At 40.7% G+C, this 15754-nt stretch overlaps 2 protein-coding genes across 4 annotated transcripts in view; one reads left to right on the top strand and one right to left on the bottom strand.

Annotated features, from left to right (window-relative positions):
- LOC109269133 (serine protease 58-like) overlaps window positions 1-7665 on the bottom strand; it is a 94612-nt gene extending 86947 nt beyond the window's left edge. For all 3 annotated transcript variants that reach the window (XR_008420393.1, XM_053897558.1, XM_053897557.1), the window contains exon 1: window positions 7174-7665. Coding sequence is in view for 2 of the 3 variants with exons in the window: in XM_053897558.1 (XP_053753533.1) it covers window positions 7174-7210 (37 nt within the window). In the remaining variant the exon portion in view is untranslated. The remainder of the gene's footprint in view (window positions 1-7173) is intronic.
- A 2416-nt stretch (window positions 7666-10081) lies between these two features.
- On the top strand, window positions 10082-15754 carry PRSS37 (serine protease 37). Its single transcript, XM_019452989.2, has 6 exons — window positions 10082-10125; window positions 10467-10564; window positions 12597-12738; window positions 13996-14249; window positions 14828-14964; window positions 15509-15754. The coding sequence occupies exons 2-6, from the start codon at window positions 10531-10533 to the stop codon at window positions 15647-15649; spliced, it is 708 nt and encodes a 235-aa protein (XP_019308534.1). The 5' UTR covers window positions 10082-10125; window positions 10467-10530; the 3' UTR covers window positions 15650-15754.

Below are 15754 nucleotides of genomic sequence, written 5' to 3'. Positions count from 1 at the left end.
ATGGAATGTCTGTTTCTTTGTGTCATCTTTAATTTCTTTCATCAGTGTTTTATAGTTTTCAGAGTACAGGTCTTTCACCTCTTTGGTTTGGTTTATCTTAGGTATCTTAAGGGTTTTGGTGCAGTTGTAAATGGGACTGATTCCTTAATTTCTCTTTCTGCTGCCTCATTACTGGTATATAGAAATGCAACAGATTTCTGAATGTTGATTCCTATTTCAGTTTTGGTAGTTTATATGTTTCTAGGAATTTATCCATTTCTTCTAGGTTATCCAATTTGTTTGCATAGTTTTTCATAATATGCTCTTATAATTGTTTGTATTTCTGTGATGCTGGTTGTTATTTCTCCTCTCTCATTTGTGATTTTATTAATTATCAATTTTATTAATTTTTTCAAAGAACCAACTCCTGGTTTCATTCATCTGTTCTATTGTTTTGTTTTGTTTTTTAGTTTCTACATCCTTTACTTCTGCTCTAATCTTTGTAATTTCCTTCCTTCTGCTGGCTTTAGGCTTTGTTTGTTGTTCTTCTTCTAGCTCCTTTAGGTGTAAGGTTAGGTTGTTTATTTGAGATTTCTTTTGCTTCTTGACGTAGACCTGTATTGCTACATATTTCCCTCTTAGGACTGCTTTTGCTGTATCCCAATGTTTTGGACTGTGGTGTTTTCATTTTTATGTGTTTCCATATATTTTTAAAATTTCTTCTTTGATTTCCTGGTTCAGTTTTAGTAGCATGTAGTTTAACTTCCATGCATTTGTAGTCTTCACAAATTTTCTTGTGGTTGAATTCTAGGTTCATAATGTTGTGGTCAAAAAAAGGTATACCGTATGATTTCAATCTTTTTAGTATTTATTGAGGCCTGTTTTATGACCTAACTTGAGACCTATTCTGGAGAATTTTCCATGTGCACTTGAAAAGAATGTGTATTCTGCTGGTTTAGGATGGAATGTTCTGAATATATGTTATGTCCATCTGGTCCAGTGTCATTCAAAGCCACTGTTTTCTTGTCTATTTTATGTTTAGATGCTCTATCCATTGATGTAAGTGGGGTGTTAAAGTCCCCTACTATTATTGTGTTATTATCAATCAGTTCCTTTATGCTTGTTATTAACTTTTACATATTTGGGTGTTTTCATGTTGGAGGCATAAATATTTATAATTATTAGATCTTGTTAGATTGTCCCCTTTACTATTATATAGTACCCTTCTTTTATGTTGTAACAGTCTTTGTTTTAAAGTTTAGCTGGTCTGATATAAATATTGTTACTCTGTGCTTTCTTTTGACCTCCATTTACATGATAAATGTTTCTCCACCCCCTCACTTTCAATCTGCAGGTGTTTTCAGGTATAAAATGAGTTTCTTGTAGGCAGTATATAGTTGGGTTTTTTTTATTTTTTAATGTTTATTTGTTTTTGAGAGAGAGAGTGACAGAGTGCGAGTTGGGGAGGGACAGAGAGAGAGGGAGACACAGAATCTGAAGCAGGCTCCAGGCCCTGAGCTGTCAGCACACAGCCCAACATGGGGCTTGAACTCATGAACCATGATATCATGACCTGAGCCAAAGTCAGACACTTAACTGACTGAGCCACCTAGGCACACCTAGTTGGGTCTGTTTTTAAATACATTCATACACCTCTGTCTTTTGATTGGAGCATTTAGTCCACTTACATTCAAAGTAATTATTGATAGATATGTATTTACTGCCATTTTATTACTTGTTTTGTTATTGTTTCTGGAGATTTTCTCTGATCCTTTCTTGTCTTTGTCACTTTGTTCCAATTTGGGTTTCTCTTGCTTTCTCAATTTCTGTTTCTGGGTCCTAGGGTTTTCACCTATAGACGATAAGCAGTGAAGGAACAATGATGTGTACAATATCCCCCACTATCTGGGACAGTGTCTGGCACATGGTAGGAACTCAAAATGTATGAGTGATTGGAGTAAAATTCACCTTGTATGCAGGGATCCACTGGGAGGCTCTGAAATTAATGAAATGGTTTTCTGAATCCATAAGTGAAGCAACCATCATCAGAAGACTAAGACCTAATGTTATGTATATGTGTGTGTACTTTTTTTCCCAAATTCATATATGCATGCATTTATTTAAAAAATATTTCCTGAATATCTACTATGTGCCAGGCAACATATTTGATGTTAATATAAAAGGGTATTCAATAGAAGTAGACTTTGCCTTCATGAAATGAGGGCGGGAGACAATAAGCAAATAAACACATCAATAGATAGCTATAAGTTGGATGAGATAGAATTTTCCATGAGAAAGAATAAGAAGAGAGGGTAAACAAAGGATCTAATTTAGTTTGGGTGGGCAAAAAAGTACTTGCTGGGTAAGTGACGGGTAATCTGAGACAGCAAAGATGAGAAAAACCAGCCATGGGAAGAGCAGAAGAAAGAGCTTTTCCAGAACTGCGTGTGCAAAGGCTCAAGGATGGGAAAGAACTGAGAAATGCTCAGGAGTCTGAAGAGAGCCAAAGAAATTGAAGCCTAGTGGGAGAGGAAAAGATTGGCCTAAGAGGAGCCTTGAGAGGAGGATTTTATTCTAAGTGTAATAAAAAATCTATTAAAGAATTTGAATGTACAGAAGTCATGTGATCCAATTATTTTTTTAAAAATCACTGGATTTAAAAAAAAATCACTGGATTTTTACTAGAAATGGATTATAGAAACAGTCGCGCTTACTGAAGTGACCTGGCAAAAAGTGATGTGCCTTGCACTAAAGTAGCAGTGGGGGAGCTGGAGAAGAGCATCTAAGTGGATGGATGGACATAAGACCTATTTCAAAAATAAAACTGACAGGAAATCCATTTAAACAGTATTCTGATAATAAGATACACATTGCTTTAACAAAGATTATCTACCTTCTCATTACATAAGTATTCAATCAATAATTATCATTAAAAGATTCAAAATAGGGGTGCCTGGGTGGCTCAATCAGTTGAGCATCTGACTCTTGATTTCAACTCAGGTCATGATCCCAGGGTTGTGGGATCAAGCCCTGTGTCAGGCTCCATGCTGAGAGTGGAGCCTACTTGCCTACTTGGGATTCTCTCTCTCTTTCTCTCTCTTTCCTTCTGCTCCTCTCCCCCACTTGCACTATAAGTAAGTAAGTAAGTAAGTAAGTAAGTAAGTAAGTAAGTAAATAAATAAATAAATAAATAAATAAATAAATAAATAAATAAATAAATTTTAAGACTAAAAGGGGTTCTCATGCTCAGAAAAGTTGAGAACCATTGACACAGAAAATCTTCACGTTCCTTCACTCTAAGATATTCCAGTGTATAAATCTAAGTCTTATTTAATTCCCACAATCTATCCCTGACTCCAGACCTTCTCTGGTTGGCTTTTAAGAAGTATGCACTACACTAGCTCCTTCTTACCTGCAGCAACAAGACAGAGCTCCTTCAAGCCACAGGGACTTCCAAGGAAAGCTGAGGAACACATTTTCTCCTAATACACCCGGCTGAGCCCCCAACTAAATATGGGTCATTTACTCAAAAACTTCTCAGATTCCTTTCCACCAAACCCCTGGTGCCTTAACTCACTCTTGACTGAGCTTTACAAAGTCACTGATTCTAAGAATGTGCTAGAAACTTACACATTGCCTCCTTTCCTTCCATTCCAATCGGTCCTTGCCTATTTTACCTTCCCTCTCTACCTGAGTCAGATTCCTTTATTCATCATTTTAATGATATTCTTATTACTCTTCAGAACTCCCTTGTCCTAATGTCCTTGAGTCATACTTCAACTGGGCAAATCTTAACTCCGTATTCATGCAACATCTGTCTCCACTGCGTCTGCAGCTTTAACTTTCTTAACTTGCCACAGACATAGAACACATTAACTACCTCCTCCTCCTAGAAACAGCTCCTCTGATGGTGTATATTACACTTTTATTTTCTCCTGCCTCATAAGGTACTTTACTGGGCTCTCCTCTTCCAGCAGCCCCTAAAGCATTAGAGCTCACCTTTCCATTTGATCCAAGAAGGAGTAGCCCCATTCCCCCCAGCTCTTCAGTTCCTCAACTGAAAGCCCCTGCACAACAAACACAACAAACAAAGATAGAAAGACTCTGAATAATGGAAAGAAGTAAGGGGACTGCCTAAGGAACCTGGGGACTTAAGGAACAGCCTAACACCAACTTCCCTGGGTATACTCATCAAAATTAAAAACAATTGCTTTATAAAAGACCCTCTGAAGACAGTTTAAAGACAAGTTATGGACTTGGAAATATATGTGCAAACCTCCTAGCTGAGAAAAGACTTGTATCTGATCTATATACATACTCTCAGACTCAACAGTCTGATTAGAAAATAGGAAAAAGACAAGAAAAAACACTTCACTAAAGAAAATATCCATGAGGTAAACAGGCATATGAAGAGATATTCAACATCCTCAGTCACAGGAAAAATAAACATTAAAATTTCAATGAGGTATTACTATGTATCTAACAGAACAGCTAGTATGAAAAATAGTGCAATTTGGTGACAACACCAAATGCTGGCACGGAGGTGGACAAAATAGGTCACTTATACATTGTTGGTGAGAATCTAAAATGGTGAAGCCAACCTGAAAAACAATATGCTATAAAACTAAACATACAATTACCATATGGCAGAAACTGCACTCTTGGACTTACATCCCAGACAAACAAAAACTTACTATCACACAAAAATGCAGCAGGTTTATTCTTAAAAGTTAAAACCTGAAAACAACCTAGATGTCCTTCAATGGATGAATGATTAAGCAAACTAGAGTACATCCATTCCACAGAATAATAGTAATAAAAAGAATTAATAGTTAATATACACACATCTTGGACAAATCTCTAGGGGATTATGCTAAATGAAAAGAGCCAATCCTAAATACAACATACTCTATGATTCCATTTGTATAATATTCTTGAAACAAGAAAATTACAGGAATGGAGAACACATTAGTAGTTGCCATGGGTTAGGAAAGGGGGGCGGTGTGGAGGAGGGAGAATGAAACGGTGTGTGGGTAGAAGGGCAATAGGAAGGAGGCTCTGCTGATGGACTGTTCTGTGTCCTGAAAATGGTGGTGGATGCACAGACCTACACATGTGAAGTTGTACAGATTTAAATACACACACACACACACACACACACACACACACACACACACACACACAGGTAAAACTGGGGAAAGCTGAATAAACTCTGTGGATCATACCAATGTTACTCCCATGATTTGCTATCGTGCCATAGTTACACAAGATGTTACCATGGTGGAAACTACAGGAAGGACACGTGGGACTCCTCTGTACATTTCTTGCAACTTCCTATAAATGCATAATTATTTCAGAATAAAAATTTTAAACCAAGAAAGGCAACTGGAATTCTTCATAGTTCTGTCTTTTACACATTTCTTTTCTGTAAATTATTTTCAAGTAATCTTTTTCACTCATTCCTATGAATTCAAATCCTTTCAAAATTCCCAAATTCCCAAATCTGTATCCCAGCTCAGACTCCTGTCGTGAGTTCCCGACCCTTGGATTCAGGTGGACATCTCCATTTGATATCTCAAAAGCACTTCGAACTCAGTAAGTGAAAAATGTAATTTGTCTTCTTCCCCAAATGCCTCCTTCTTTTCCAGTGTTCCCTATTTCAGTAAATTGTACCACCATTCACCCAACCAGAAATCTGGATGACACCCTTTACTTTTTCCTACCCTTCATTCCTCACATTCAACTGATCACAACTTCTATCTCCTTGTTACCTCCGGAATCCTTTTACTTTCTTACATCCTCACTGCCACCACCCTAGTCTACTCTGTTGCCCTGACAGTTGCAACAGTCTCTTAAATTTCTCCCCAGATCTTTCCCACCCATAACCCATATCTCTACTCAAATCCATTCTCCTACTGAAGTCACATGAATATTTTACAATCATAAATGTGGTAATATAACTCTCATATTTAAAACTCTTTAAAGGATTCCTATTATACTCAGGATCATTTCTAAAATTAAGGCTAAAAGACCCTCTACTATATGATTCTTAATCTACTTCCTTCCTCTGTGCTCCAACCACACAGATGGGCTTTTAGTTAAACATGTCACACCTCATGACCTTCACACTTACTGGCTCCTCTATCTAAAACGACCTACCCAGTCCCTACCCAATTAACTTGGTTAACTCCACTCAGTCTAACATAGGTATAGGAATCACGGCATGTCGTTAAAAGATACATATTTTTCTCATGTTGCACATACAGAAACTGAGGTTCAGAGAGGTTAGGGTATCTGTCCCTAACTAGGTAAAAGAGTATAAATGCCTAATTACAGAGCCATAGCAACTTCATTATGGGCATGTCATAATTACTCTATGCCTTGGTTTCCTCATCAAAAAAAAAAAAAAAAAAGACAGCAATAATACTTATGGCACAAAGTTGTTTTAAGAATTAAATGGGTTAGAGGCACCTGGGTGGCTCACTCGGCTCAGCAACTAACTCTTGATTTCGGCTCAGGTCATGATATCAGGGGTTCGTGGGTTTGAGCACCCTGTGGGGCTCCTGGGATTCTCTCTCTCCCTTTCTCTCGGCCCCTCCCTGCCTCCTGTGCTCCCCTGCACAAGCATGTGCACTAGCACTCTCTCTTTCTCTCTCAAAAATAAATAAATAAACTTAAAAAAAGAATTTAATGAGTTAACACGTAAACAGCAGTGTCTATTATATAAGCACTATATAGGTATATGTTTTTATGGTGGCGGCAGTGATGGTGATTATTATTATTATCATTGCACATTACATTTAAATCACAAAGGGCAAAAGTGACATTTTCCTTTTGAACCCTACAGCAGAATACCTGCTGCTTTGTTTCCTACGTGTTTCATAAGTTCCTATACACCCTTCCAGGCTCCTATCTCCACCTTCCTTTCCGGATTGCCTCCATGTTTTAGCCCAAGAACTTTATCATACATTGAGAGAAGATTTGAATCCCAAAATAAAAAGTTTTACTTAGGTCCTACAAATGACTGAGACTGTACAGAAAAGGAGTAATGTATCCTCCTCCTCCCAAACTTGCATGCCCTTGACCCTCCAGCTCTCCTCCCTGACACAGCTCCATAGCCTCACCCCCAGACAGCGTCCTAATAGACGACAGCATCCTAATAACCATGACAAAGAGATCCCTTCGGTCACTCACCAGTCACCATCAGCAAGGTTAACAGGATACGATTCATGCTGATGTCTGAATCCTGCGCTGAGGATATGGATGGAAACTAACAGGCACAAGACAGGGACAGAACTTATGCCCTGCTTGGGGATTCTGAACAGCAGGTGAAGAAGGTGCAGGCAGGAGATCCGAGGATACGGATTCTACAGAAGTCTATCATCTAGGGGCATCTCCTTCCACTCTGGACCCTCAGTGTGAAAGCGGGTTCATCAGTCGCAGCCGCCCACCTCTGTCAGTAGGCACGGAAACCTCAGTCTGACGAGGCCGGCCCTATGGGAAGATGAGCAGGGATCTGAGCTTTATCAACCTCATCTAGGGAAAAGAATTCCAAAGCAGGCGTCAAGCAGACCTTCTGTGGAGTTCAAATTCATCCCAAGTTTCTCCCCTGGCCTCTCAGTTCTTTCCACTGGTCCCTTCCCCACAATGTGTGACTAGCATCCCTCCTTCTACATGTCCCATTGACCCCTTTCCTTTCCGGGCCACTCTGATGAAGCAGAGCTGAGTCCCACCCTTCTGTGTGACACTGACCCCCTCCCCTCTATGCAGGTGATGCCCAGACCACCCCTCCTCAGAACTGCTTGACTTGCACAGGTCTTGTCTCACAACCACAGACACCATTTGAATAAAAGTTCCCAATCAATACCCACACAAGTGGTTCTTGTCAGATCTCTAAATCTGTTATTACACTGCCCTCCTGGCTGTAGCTCGCTCTCTCTCTCTCTCTCTCTCTCACTCGCTGTCTCTCTCTCTCATTCTCTCCTTTCTCTGTAGCTGCCTTTTTCAAATTGATTTTTGGTGGCAGAATATAAGAAGAATATTACCTAAACAGAAAATCAGTCAGATGGCAAAATGCAACGCTACAATTAGAGTCTCTATAAACCTGATGGTTTGTGGAATGAGGCTATGGACAGATATGTCCCCATGTGTACACAGAATCTGTGATAATACCAATAAGGAACTTCATAACAAAAAATTACGAACATATGAGGAAATATTTAATATCACACACACACACACACACACACACACACACACCCATCCATGCCTCCATAGAATCCTAAAATTATTTTTTCAAAAAGAAGCTTAAAGAACAATGTCCATATCAGATATCAGTATCCTAAAGCAAAAAAGGAAAAAATAAATGGGATTAGCAAACTGCAGAGAGCATTCAAAGGCTAATGTTAAAAAGGTATTAGTATTGAAACAAGAAAACCTGCAATTGAAAGTGGTTTGGTAGGCCTGGAGAAAAGTGTGTGGGGTAGGGGGGTGGGAGAGGGGAGGCAGAGAGAAGCTGAGCAGAGAGGACTGAAGAGGACAAAATGGGATGAGGATCAAGGGAGGCCCCTAAAGCATGCTGGGGGATTACGCTACTGGCAGCAGGGAACTACTGAAGAGTTTTTAAAAGGAGACTGGCATGATCTCATCTGCATTTCAAGGGGAAAAAACAATTCTGAGTACAAAAGAGAAGGCCAAGTTGAGCAACACTAGATGGGCATATACAGGAGTTCAAGCACAACAAGATTATGGCCTAGATCAGGATGACAGCGGTGAGGATGGAAAGATAAGGATGGATTTAAGAGACATCTGGAAGTAGGATGGTTTGAGGTTGAGTGGTCAGAAAGAGAGAGAAATCAAACAAATGGAAGGCAGAGTTATCTCCTAAAATAAGAAAAACAGGCAAAGAATGCATTTAAAAGGCTGGAGGCATGAAGGGTTAAATTTTGACATGCTAAACCTCAAGATCTCAGGGAGCTAAAGCAGATGCAAAAAAAAAAAAAAAAAAAGGTTTCCAGGAGGCAGTTGTATCTGTGGGACAGGTGGTCTGGGCTGGAGATACTAATTTGAGACTCATAGACCGGTAGCTGTCCCCAGTAACAGCCTCCTCCAGAAAATCTGTTGTTTTTGGAAAGGACCCAAACTCCCTTCCTGGTCCATAAACTTTGCAAAAAATCTAGGACAAACAACTTCAGAGTAAAGAATATCTCTTTCTCAACTTTTCACCTGTGCTAACTACTCCTACCCTCACCAACAGAAAACCTTCCATAGCTCCATCCTGTCTTTGAACCTCAAGCATATTTCATAACGAAGCCCTATTCTCAGGGAACTTGTGTGATGGAATGGACCTTTCGAGGTCTAGGAATGCTAGTTGATTAGCCAAAGCCTGGAGGATATAGTTGAAAAGCTGTGTGTACCCAATAAGGAGATCAGGATTCTACTTCTATCTTTCCAATCATGTGTGACTTTGAGAAAATGACTTAAATTCTGTTTCAGTTTGGCCACCTACAGATCAAGAAAAAAAACACCCCAGCCCTGTCTCCTCTTTGCAGGTTGTTGTGCCACTGGAATGAGATTATGGGTTTAAGAAACCCTGAAGGATTAGAGTGGCACAAAGTATAGTAATTTTACAAATCTCAGACTGACCTGATACAAAATCCCCATGGACAATGTCCATAAAGAAGTAAAGAATGTAGCTCAGTGCCTCGGATTCGGTAAGTGTTCAATGAATGTTAGCTAATAGTGAAACTGTTCTTGTTAGAGTGTCTCCAAATTAGCCGAGGATGACCCTAGCCATTTATCATTGCCGGAGAAATCTTTTCATTAGGTAAAAAGCACCAACAGGTCCTGCCTTGTGAACTGTCACCAAAACACAGAAGATCCTAAATTTAATATAATCCAGAATGTAAACCATTCTCCAACTGTCAAAATAACTGTTCTATGAGTGCTTTTCATTTCCACATTTCCTTGGCTCAAAGCTGGTGATCAGGACCACCAGACCTGGTGGTGATGATGACTGAGTGATGAAACAGTGGTCACAGGGAAAGGTGAAGCCAGTGTAATAAAGATGGGAGGGGCTAAGGGAAAGTATAAGTAACTATTAGGGTTTTCAGAGCAAACCTGGGGACACTGTCTACCTGAGCTAAGGTAGAGCATCTTGTCCCCCACAGCCCTGGCCTCAGAAACTCCCTGAGGAAGATGAGTCCTGAGCCAGAGTCCCTTTCCCATAGACAGCTGACTTGGGCAGATGGGCTTTGAGGCATAGCAGGGAGAGGAACCTGGATCTGGAAGTCTAAGGAACAAGGCTTCTTTTTCCTTCTTTGAAAGACCCAAGAGAGGCACAGTCTCCCATCCCCCAGCCTCCCTGGAGCAGAAGGACCTTCATCTGTCTACCTGGAGCCTTCTTCCCTCCCCCCATTTATGTCCAGATCTGCTTTCCCATCCTATTTTGGGTCCCCACGCCTAACCATAGCCATTGATTCTACCAGGTATTCCTGAGAGTTCCATACTCTGCTGATCTTCTGCATCTCACGGGGAAAGATCTGGACTGCTATGAAATTTATCTTTTATTTGGGTGTCCTTGCTGGTATGTATCCATGAGCTTCTACTCTGTCCTATAAGGCACAGGTTAATGCAGGCTGGAGGAAGGCAGATTGGGGTGTGTAGAGGGTACAAAAGAAGAGTCCAAGAAAAGCGGTCATGGACAGAAGTAGGTATCTCCTGTCCCAGACCACACCCATAGGCTCCCATGAGGCTGAGCTCACCCTTCCAGTGCTAAGCTATGGGACGGGTGATGGTGCTCACTTGCCTTGGAGAGTGCTCGACAGTGAGCATTCCCCACTGGTGATTCTAAAATGTGGGCTTCATCACCCACTGGGCAAGTCCCAGTGTGGTCACAGGGACAAAGAACACATTCCGAAGTCTGATATCCCCCCTATTCCAGAAGCTTAGAGACTCAGAAAGCAGGGAGTGAAGAAGGTAGAAACAAAAGATCAAATGCAAGGGCTCTACCCCCTGTACTCTCTGACTTCCATGAGTCCTTCTGATGGCAGAATTTGCTGGTGAGGCATCTCCCACCACCTCCAGACCGTCTATGTTGCATCACTATTAGCCGTGTGTGCACAGACAAGTCAATCTACCCATGCTTTAGTTTCTTCAATCAAAATGGGGATATTACTAACTACATCATAGAGATGTTGTGAAAGTGTTAAATAAATCCATGTAAAGCACTTAGAACAAGAGCTCAATGCCTCCTGTCCTTTTTCCCTTGGGATTTTTAACTATGTGATCATAAAAGGGTGTGGGGAGGTGGAGGCCAAGACTTGGGAAGGATAAATGGAAGAACCAAGGGCAGCCGAGGTAAGAACAGTACTTTATTTCTGATACTACAAGCAGCCTTCCTCCCTTTCTTAAGTGTTTTTCTTTAATAATTCATTTTTTAAATATTACATGTTAATATTAAAAACTTAGAAATATTAAAAAGTAGGAAAAAAATAAACACTTCATAATCTCACCTCACAGTCAACACATGCTAACACTCCAACTTACTCTCAGGCTTCATTTATTTATTTGTCATTCAAATGGTTTATCTTTTTGTTTCTTTGCTTGTTTTTAGACAACTGGATTACTAGATTAATATACATTTCATTATCATTTTTAACTTAAAGAAAGGTTATTAATATTTCCTTTGCTGTTTAATATTCTTTATAAATACAATTTTAATATTTCCATATATTGATGTACTTTTATTTCAAATGCCCTACATTACTATATTGGAAACTTATATTTCCAGTGTTTACCTATTATAAATAGTGTTAAAATGAGCACACATTCATAATCTTTGTCTATATCTGATTATTTTAGGATAGATTCTTAGGGTTGGAACTATTAGGTCACAAGTGATGAACTATTTACACTTTTGATGCCTATTTCTAAATTGCTTTTCAAAAAGACAGAATCAATTCACGTTGCTACATGTAGTAAAAGAGTCTCTTCATTGTACTTTCTTAGATTCAATATTATCAACATTAAACCAAAAATTAATATTATAAGTATCAAATAAAATGGTATGTCATTTTAATTTACATTTTATTAGAAAAAGACGGTCAAACATTTTCATATTTCCTGGCCAATCAATTATTTCTTTAAAATTATCCATATTCTAGGGGCACCTGGGTGGCTCAGTCAGCTAAGCATCTGACTTTGGCTCAGGTCATGATCTCACGGTTCATGAGTTCGAACCCCATCTTGGGCTCTGGGCTAACAGTTCAGAGCCTGGAGCCTGCTTCAGATTCTGTCTCCCTCTCTCCCTCTCCCTGCTCATACTCTGGCTCTCTCTCTCTCAAAAATGAAATAGACATTAAAATAATAAGAAAGAAAGAAAGAAAGAAAGAAAGAAAGAAAGAAAGAAAGAAAGAAAGAAAGAAAGAAAGGAAGAAAAAGAGAGAGAGAAAGAAAGAAAGAAAGAAAGAAAGAAAGAAAGAAAGAAAGAAAGAAAAAGAAAGAAAACTATCCATGTTCCTTTCAACTAGGAAACTGTTAACTGTCTTATTTGTCCTAAGATATGTCTTCTATATTAAGAATGTTTTATATGTTAAGAATACTAATTATTTTCTCAGGGACAGTTTTCTCTACTCACGCATCTGTGCAGAAAGACGACCATGCTCCCTACTTGGTATACCTCAAGTCGCACTTCAACCCCTGTGTGGGTGTCCTCATCAAAAACAACTGGGTGCTGGCCCCAGCTCACTGCTACTTACCGTGAGTGTTGGGAACCCTCACTCCCACCCCCTGAAATAGACTGATTCATTCTACATGAGTGGTTCTCAACGGGAGGCAACTTTTCCTTCCAGGGTACATTTGGCAAAGTGAAGATATTTTTGGTTGTCACAGTGGGCTGAGGGGTGCTGTGCTACTGGCATCTATCTAGAGAATAGGGCCCATGGCAAGGATGCTACTAAACATTCTACAATGTGCCCCCCTCAACAATTACCCAGCTCCAAATGTCACTACTGCTGCTGGGAAGGAAACCTGCTCCATACACCGTGCCTCCTCAGTCTCCCATCAGTTTGTTTCAAGTTTTTTACTGATGAGATGAATGTGTTTTATCAATTAAGGGACCAGCAAGTAACTGAGGGTACACTCAAATTGGGAAAATTGAGGAAAATTTTTAAAAATGACTAACGACAAAGGTACGGACAAGTTATAGGGGAAGCACAAAGAAGAGTTCAGTGCCCCCAGGATTAGTATTAGAAGGGTACAGTTACTCCCCCTAGACCTAAAGGGGCAAGAGGAGAGGTTGGTTCAAAGGGGAGGAGAGCAGGGGAGGGTGGGAGGAGAGAGAAAGGAAGAGAGGAAGCCCTGTGTACAGGGATTGCCTGATAGAAGCTGGGGTAGCCCTGCAGGAAGGGAGCTTGGAGGATAAATACTCAAACCTCACTCTTCTCCTCTAACTACTTCCTGGTGCTTGCTATCAACCAAAACCCAATCAGAGAGCAGAGGACAGGAGAACCCATTGGCTTAATCCATATGTAACACCTTCCAAAGGCAGAGAGCAGGATGAAGCAGGGTTGTGAGTGGTTCTAATGAAACCAACAGATCTCCACCACTCAGGTCATGCCATTGTCTTACCTCCACCAGAATGGAAATGCTCAGTTGGAGAAGCTGGAGCTGGAGTGGAGGGAAAATATTATTTCTATGCCATGCGTGATTTTCCTCTCTACTACATGAAGGATGCTACATGAAAACACAGTGGTTAAGGCTCCACCACCTACTGTGTGACCATGGGGGAATTACTGCTATGTGGTTCCATCATCTGTTAAATAGATTAAAGATAGAATCCACTTCATAGTTTTGTTGTAAGTAGTAAATGAGGTAATCCAGAATCCAGACCGAGCAACTGGCATAGTACCTGACACATTATAACATTTAATATCTTTGATGATGATGGTGATGGTGATGGTGGTGGTGGTGGTGATGATGGTGACGGTGATTACTCCCACCCCCTTCTCCCTCCAGAAACCTGAAAGTGATGCTGGGAAATTTCAGGATCAGAGTCAGAGATGGCACAGAGCAGACAATTAACCCCATTCAGATTATCCGCTACTGGAACTACAGCCATAGCGCCCCCCAGGATGACCTCATGCTCATTAAGCTGGCTAAGCCTGCCAACCTCAACAACAAAGTCCAGCCACTTGCCCTCGCCACCAGCAATGTCCGGCCAGGCACTGTCTGTCTGCTCTCAGGTTTGGACTGGAGCCAAGATAACAATGGTGAGTGTACCTTCCACAGCAAATCAGGGTCATCGGTCACCCATGTCCACAGAGCTGAGAAGAGAGGAGAGGAGAATGGATGGAGACCATGAGGGTGCTAGCAAAAAGAGACTCATCCGGAAGTCCAAAGCTCCTCCCAACCCAGTGATGACACGATGACACAGAGCTACCTCCTCCAGGCTCCAGCAGCCGAGGCCACCAGGCCATTGGACTCTGCACACAGGCCACACTATTCCTGAGTGCCAGACACATGGTTCACATCAGAGACACTGTTTTCCTCCCTTGCATCCAGGCTCATTTTGCACGTAGGGGACACCTCTGAGGACTTGAGTCAGGTCACCCCATATTCCTCCAAAACTAGATACGATGGAAAGAAAACCACTTCTTAAAAGAGACATGCAGGCTATTTTTCAATCCTCTAGATTAACTCTCATAACCATGCACAAGATCCTTGCCTTTTCTCAGCCCTTTTTTCTTCAGACATACACACAAAACACCAGTTGAAACACAGGGCGGTGACTGGAGAGTCTAAATAACAGTTGCGAGCAGTCAACCTTTTTTATCCTGTCTTCCCTCAGGCAGGCATCCTGATTTAAGGCAGAACCTGGAGGCTCCTGTGATGTCTGATAAAGAGTGCCAGAAAACTGAACAAGGAAAAAGCCACAGGAACTCCTTATGTGTGAAATTTGTGAAAGTGTTCAGCCGAATTTTTGGGGTAATCTTTTCTCTATATTCAACATTCATTTGCTTGTATGTGTCTAGTTTAATCGTGACAGCGATTAGAAAATTAGAAAGCCCTCATCCTCTCGCAATCTTTTGAGAATTTGATAAGGCTGAACCAGGCCCTCCTTACAGATGTCTTTATCCATTAAAGTGTGGCATGCAATCCCTCTAGTTAATAACACTTTGCTAGATTTATTACTCTCATAGCTGCAAGAAAAAACAGGCATTGCTTTAAAAAAGAATTCAAACTTTTCACAAGGGAAACTCGCTTCACCAGTCCAAATAAATGGGGTTTGACTCATTTTACATGTGAGTTCTAGAGAGGTTTTTCTCTGACTTTCTCAAGATGAAACAAGGCTAGTTACAACAAAGCTAGATAAATGACTCCAGCTTCCTATCTCCCAATTCGGTGCTGTTTTCATAACCCATGAGCCTACCTCTAGGCAGGGCTCATCCAACTGGGGGACTAGAGGGCTCCTGTGAGAAGATCCAATCATATCTCTCTTGTCTCTCTCCCTCTGCATGATCTCTGGTAGGAGGTGGCCGTCGCTACTGTCATCTGCAAAAACAAGCTCCAGGGAATCGAGGTCGGACACTTCATGGGAGGGGATGTCGGAATCTACACCAATGTTCACAAATATACCTCCTGGATCGAGAACATCACTAAAGATAAATGACACCCTTCTACTCTCTCTGTATCCCACTGGCTCTAGTCATTGACTATACAGGCCACTATTTTCTCCAAACGCAAAATAAAAATCTCCAAACAGAAATGCATTACA

This window comes from Panthera pardus, unplaced genomic scaffold, assembly GCF_024362965.1.
Source record: "Panthera pardus isolate Hobbes unplaced genomic scaffold, ASM2436296v1 HiC_scaffold_8, whole genome shotgun sequence".
Lineage (NCBI taxonomy): Eukaryota > Metazoa > Chordata > Mammalia > Carnivora > Felidae > Panthera > Panthera pardus.
This window is presented reverse-complemented; position numbering and strand designations above follow the sequence as displayed.

Coding starts and splice junctions, on each gene's coding strand:
- PRSS37 (XM_019452989.2), top strand. CDS start 10,531: ATGAAATTTATCTTTTATTTGGGTGTCCTTGCTG. Junction 10,565..12,596: donor TTATTTGGGTGTCCTTGCTG/GTATGTATCCAT, acceptor TTATTTTCTCAG/GGACAGTTTTCTCTACTCAC. Junction 12,739..13,995: donor CCAGCTCACTGCTACTTACC/GTGAGTGTTGGG, acceptor TTCTCCCTCCAG/AAACCTGAAAGTGATGCTGG.